Below are 5,471 nucleotides of genomic sequence, written 5' to 3' on the forward strand. Positions count from 1 at the left end.
ACATCATAAAAAGTTTTCTATTTATCAAAGCATTATCACAGCAAAATCACATCATTATCATAAAAAAAATTTTATTTATCAAAGCATTATCACAGCAAAATCACAAAAAATTTCTATTTATCAAAGCATTATCATAGCAAAATCACATCATTATCAACAACGAATGAAGATATCAACATAAGATGTTTTCGATGATGCTAGTACTATTTAATGGATAAAGACAAGTATAAGATAACTATAAATTGTTGATAAATACTAATTTATTTTTATTTATTTTAATTTTTATTATGATTAATTGATTTGAAGACCCACAAGTGTTCTTGTATACTCGTAAAATAAAGATGTTCTCGTTTGAACCCCCGTCTCTCTATATATAGACGCCAAATCAAATGCAAATCTTCTAAATGTTACAAACCTACAAACCAATATTTTATGAAAACGATGAATGTTTATTTATTGTAATTTAAATATTTATAGAAGATGATTAGAGTTCATTAAGTATGAACAACGCTTTATATTAAGAAACAATCAATACATTTATGAAATCAGATGTTTGTTAGACTAAGTAGAAGGTGGTGATTAATTTTTATGGTTTGTAATATTTTCGCAGTTTGTATCTGATTAAGAGTGGAGACTCTCTCTCTATATACATAATTATACGTAGGTTCTCATTTGATCCCCACGAATAATTCATAGGCATTTATACAAGTAAAAGTTCGTAATTACTTAGAGGCCGTTTACCAAACACTTACTCGGGTAACTGAACACCAAGTTACATTACCTTATCGAATGAATATGGTAAGGACCAATAATTTTATCCGGTAAGAGCGAGACAAGGACCAAAAGTCTTACCCGGTAAGTGAGGAAGACGTCGTAAGAGCTTATCAGGTAAATTGTTGTATACAATGCCGTTTTGGTGGACTAAAATCTTATCCGGTAAGTAAATGATAGTGTCAAATTTTACTAAATGCTTACTGGATAAGTGTTTGGTAATCGTAATCTTAGCTTCAAAAAGAGAAGAGGTGCATAACATTCATGTGGATTATCAGCATGAAATGATATTACACATACATACATCTTGGAACATAATATCACAGTGATCCTCAGAAAACTCAAAAATAAAGAACACGTTTCTTGGGCTTAAAGAGATATCTAGACCGATATGTGGAGTAAAAGACGTCACCTAAAAGACGAAATTGCAGTATGGCAAATAGAATGACCGGCATAGCAGCAAGACCCGCAACAATGATGGGCACCCATTTCAAATTCTTGGTGTAAAGTACGAAGAAACTGGCACTAAATGCAACCATCATGGTGAAAATAGAGAGGAAGAGAGTTGCAAGGCCAAACATCAGTTTTTTGGGTAATGATTCCAAGAAATCACGTTCCGCATAGCGCGATGTGAGGATCGATAGGAACATGAGGACCGAGGTTGAAGAGAATATTAACGAAATGGCATCTGAAATCACGAAAACAATCAGGGCTGGTTTCTGGCGGAAAAAAGGAACACCGGTGTTTTGGTTGTATCCACCCGGAAGTGTAAAAGCAGCTGCGAATACTATCGTAGATATGAGGGTTGCAACCACCATGCATTGAGAAGCTGTGTTTTTCATCCACTCCTCACCTTGAGCGACTAATCTTTCGTGCTTCTTGGTGAACAAATCATGCGGTATTTCCCCATCTTTGTTCTTCCGTTGTCGATAATTAGGAGGGATCATCTGCTCGACCTCCTGCGATACATACACACATCAACTCGTCAATCCATTTAAGTCTCAAATAGAATATGAGCTTGAACAGAAAGATGCACCTTGAACCATAACAGCTCCCGTTGCATTTGTAGAGCAACTCCCGACACATTTTGAAATCGTTTTGGCTTTGCACTCTTTGCAACTAAATGCAACATGTTATTGTCTTTTTTGTCTTTAAGTGGAGTTATGAGATCTTTCATTGAGCCAATCTCGTACAACAAGTTATAAATCTTCGCGTGACGACGTTTGACAGCTATGTGAAATATAGTTTGCCCTTTGTCATCTACCTTCCATATTATATCGGGATATGACCGAATGAGCTCAAGTATAAATCTTGTGTTGCCCATTTTTGCAGCAAGAAAGAGTACACGGGAAGGGTACCCTTTTATTCTGCCTCCTGGCACTCTAACTTCTCCAGGTGGCCCTCGGATTATGTCATCGATCTCATTCTTAGGCATTATGGCAATCTTTTGCCAAATTACTCTTAATAATTGCAAGGCGTCACTTTCTTTTTCAACATGGCCTATCTTCACATAAGAGACTGCACAAAATGAAACCAACAAACAAGTAGATCAACTTCGAGGGGTAGCTTGTTGGCAATAAGGCTTGGGACTTTTGGGCTCCTCCCCACATGTCAACGGTTCAAGTCCCTCCAAAGGCCACTAGGGATTTTCCTGGCTGTTCTCCCGGGGCCTATGGGATTAGTCGGGATGCGCACAAGCTGGCCCAAACATCCATGGCTACTCAAAAAACCAAGTAGATCAGCATACCTCATTCAACGAGTAAAATTGATGGATGAAGTTGGTTGTCAGTTGTTGATCACTGTAGTCCAGTGATCATACACTATTTTAAAAGAGACTATTTATAAGCAAATCCAAATAGGGAATTTAAAAGTGTTCATGTGTTGAATGCGGGATGAAGCAAGATAATAGACTAAGGAGTTTGTGTACTTACTTGACTTTATGATTCTCGACATAAAATTTGGCTTTATTCTTTTAAATGCTCGAGTCTTTTGAGCCAAAACTGAGAGTATCTCCATGAGTAACCTCTTCTTGGCAGTGAGTTCAGGGAGATCACTCACTATATTTAGAGCAACATCTACACAGAAATTGTAGCAGCTAATGCATAAAAATCAACCACTAAATTGTAAGATCAGTTTTATAGTATATATGGTACACATATACGAGCTATATTTGCAACCATAAGAACAACTAAAGAATGTCGATTTGAGTAGGAGCTACTACTTGACTATATAGCGTTGACAAACATAAGTAGAATTAAATCAGATAGTAAGGGTCTTCCATGGTATAAATGTGCTTGAGAACCCAAGTAAATGACTAAACTTTATGAGTTAAGACTTGCTGAAAATTGCAAGAAAAAAGACCATGATAAAATAACAAGAATTTGTAACGACTTACCAAAAATATCAGCTTCAACACATTTTTGTAGAACCCAGCCCCGATTCTCAGGTGTCCAGTAATCGCCGGACATTTTCTTAGAATTTTCATAGAGATACTTCACCATATCAGATTTTGCAAATAAAGCAGCCATATAGAGTGGCATCATTCTATTACTACCCGGGATATCCAATACGGCCCTGTTCTTTTTCACCATTATTTTGGCGGTTTTGACATTTCCCGCTGCAGCTGCTAAACTGAGGGCGGTGTTGCAAGTTTTATTTTGTAATTCCAGATCGTTCTTGTCCATCAAATTCACTAGATTTTCCACAAACTCTTCCACACACTTGGTGCTTTCTGCTGATGCTGCAATGTGAAGTGGCGTTTCGTAGTTTTCGGTGATAGCAAAACGTATCAGCTCTGGTTTCTGGTCAAGGATGGCTTTAGCAGCTTTCCAATGACCTTTGATTGATGCTTCATAAAGTGGAACACCAATCTTGATGTAGTCTTCTCTACTTCCTTCAAGTAATTTCAAAAGCAAGGTAGTATTACATTCACTCCCAGATTAGTTTTCAAGTGCCCATTATTACTTTTACAGGGAAACTATACAGATGATAGTTTGATTTTGAGGGGGGTTAACCACTCTAAATTACTCTTCATGTGTGTGTTTGTGTTTATATATATATATATATATATATATACATGTATGTATACATATCTAGCCAATTATATTCGATACATGCATCAGAAATCCCAGATAGAACCCTATGGCTATCCTTTGAGCCATGTAAAATGGAGCAGAACTCCAAATAGATATCCTTCTGTAGTAGTAACAGGTGTGTTTGCAGCCCTACCTATTAGTTTTTATAGGATAGTGCAGGTGGATTGCCTCTTGATCTTAGTGGTTTTGCAATTGCAGCAACTTACAAAGTTACCACAACTTCTACCTTCTCACAACGAACATTTTGACTCTACCAGCATCCCCTAAAAGCATGATCACTGGTATAGAGAGCTTTTATAATAATTTGAAGAAAAGAGGGTGGATTATGGTGAATAGCAAAAAAAAGTAACCAAACAATAGATTCAGGTCTCTACAAATGCAACTGAAGACATTGTAACCATTTGCATTTCTCATCACATCTTACAAAATTAGGAGTAATGAATCGTTACACTCATACAACTTGTAGGGGATTGAAGGTAGTGAACGAGAGATCAAGGAATGAAGTCAAATATTGCCATCAAAACACAAAGTACATTATATCAAGGTTCAATTTTAGAAAATAAACTACTTCAGTAGTCAAAAATCAAAAGCTAATTGAGGTAAATCACGCACAAAGGAGTGATTTGGGGTGATAAAAATAAAATCCCATGGTAGTAGTGAAGAAATTACCTTCAATTAGATCTGCGCAAGGTAGATTGGGTGGGAGTGGTGGCAGTGGAGGAATTGGAACCATAATTTGGTTCTGCTGCTGATGGTGATTTAAAGGATTGAGTGAAGTTGCAGGAGCTAAGTTTGTGTTTGTGTAGTTCATATCTCCAGCTGCTTACTTCCCTGCAATGTCGTCATAGCATTAATTACCAAAAACTGAATCAGAACGAACATCAAATGAGTAGTTGATCGTGTACCTGAGATTATCAAAGCGTTTTTCAAGGGTGGATGAAGATGAAGAATCGAAGATGAAGCTGAATTAGCAGCTTTTTGGTTATGGGGGCACGAATGGCTGAAGTGCTGGAAATGACTTTAACATACAGAAAACCAAGTCAACGTCAACAAATAAATATACAATAATTAGGTGTGGAGCACATGGGTTCATCTACGTTTGCTGGGTGGGTTTAGGATTCGAGGACATGGGAATCTCAGGTTGACCAAGACCTAACAGATTAATTTTCTTTTAAATTATAATTTTTTGATATAGAGGAAGGACAACCCCCTCTAATCAAGAAAAAAACACTAAAAACAAGCCAAATTCGTGTTTGGGTGGGGACAAATCACATCCACCAGAATAACTAAGGCTCCCCAAAGGGGAAGAGAGAGGAGAAGAGAAAGAAAAAGAGAGAAAAAAAAGAAATCAACCACAAGGGAAGGGCCTGGCCTAGCCTAGCCAAGCCAAGATCGGGAAACCACAAGGGTAGAAAGAGGGGCCCAAAAAAGGCACACCCTAGACCGCACCAAGAAAACCAAGAGAGTAGAGAAGCTCACGAGACTAGAAAAGCAGCACAAGAAGACAAACAGCTAAGGGAGGTTCCAGACAAGCCGAGCCCGGACAACATTAAGAGAGGGCTTGAAGGTCAGGCTTAGGAGCCTGGACCAGAATTAAATCATAAT

At 37.6% G+C, this 5,471-nt stretch overlaps 1 protein-coding gene across 1 annotated transcript; it reads right to left on the reverse strand.

Annotated features, from left to right (window-relative positions):
* Nucleotides 1-1,024: 1,024 nt before the first annotated feature.
* On the reverse strand, nucleotides 1,025-4,886 carry LOC112503195. The gene is made up of 6 exons (XM_025107270.1): nucleotides 4,772-4,886; nucleotides 4,536-4,697; nucleotides 3,167-3,664; nucleotides 2,703-2,846; nucleotides 1,808-2,289; nucleotides 1,025-1,730 (listed from the first exon to the last, which is right to left on the reverse strand). Exons 2-6 carry the CDS (start codon nucleotides 4,675-4,677, stop codon nucleotides 1,113-1,115), a joined length of 1,884 nt encoding a protein of 627 aa, XP_024963038.1. The 5' UTR covers nucleotides 4,678-4,697; nucleotides 4,772-4,886; the 3' UTR covers nucleotides 1,025-1,112.
* Between the last annotated feature and the right edge of the window lie 585 nt (nucleotides 4,887-5,471).

This window comes from Cynara cardunculus, unplaced genomic scaffold, assembly GCF_001531365.2.
Source record: "Cynara cardunculus var. scolymus isolate 2C unplaced genomic scaffold, CcrdV1 Un_Scaffold_2664, whole genome shotgun sequence".
NCBI classification, from domain to species: domain Eukaryota; kingdom Viridiplantae; phylum Streptophyta; class Magnoliopsida; order Asterales; family Asteraceae; genus Cynara; species Cynara cardunculus.

Bases quoted from the DNA above. Each gene is read 5' to 3' on its own strand.
- LOC112503195 (XM_025107270.1), bottom strand. From the start codon at position 4,677: ATGAACTACACAAACACAAACTTAGCTCCTGCAACTTCACTCAATCCT. The intron at 2,290-2,702 runs GTAAGTACACAA...CATTTTGTGCAG, and splicing joins GTCGAGAATCATAAAGTCAA to TCTCTTATGTGAAGATAGGC. The intron at 1,731-1,807 runs GTGCATCTTTCT...TATGTATCGCAG, and splicing joins GGGAGCTGTTATGGTTCAAG to GAGGTCGAGCAGATGATCCC.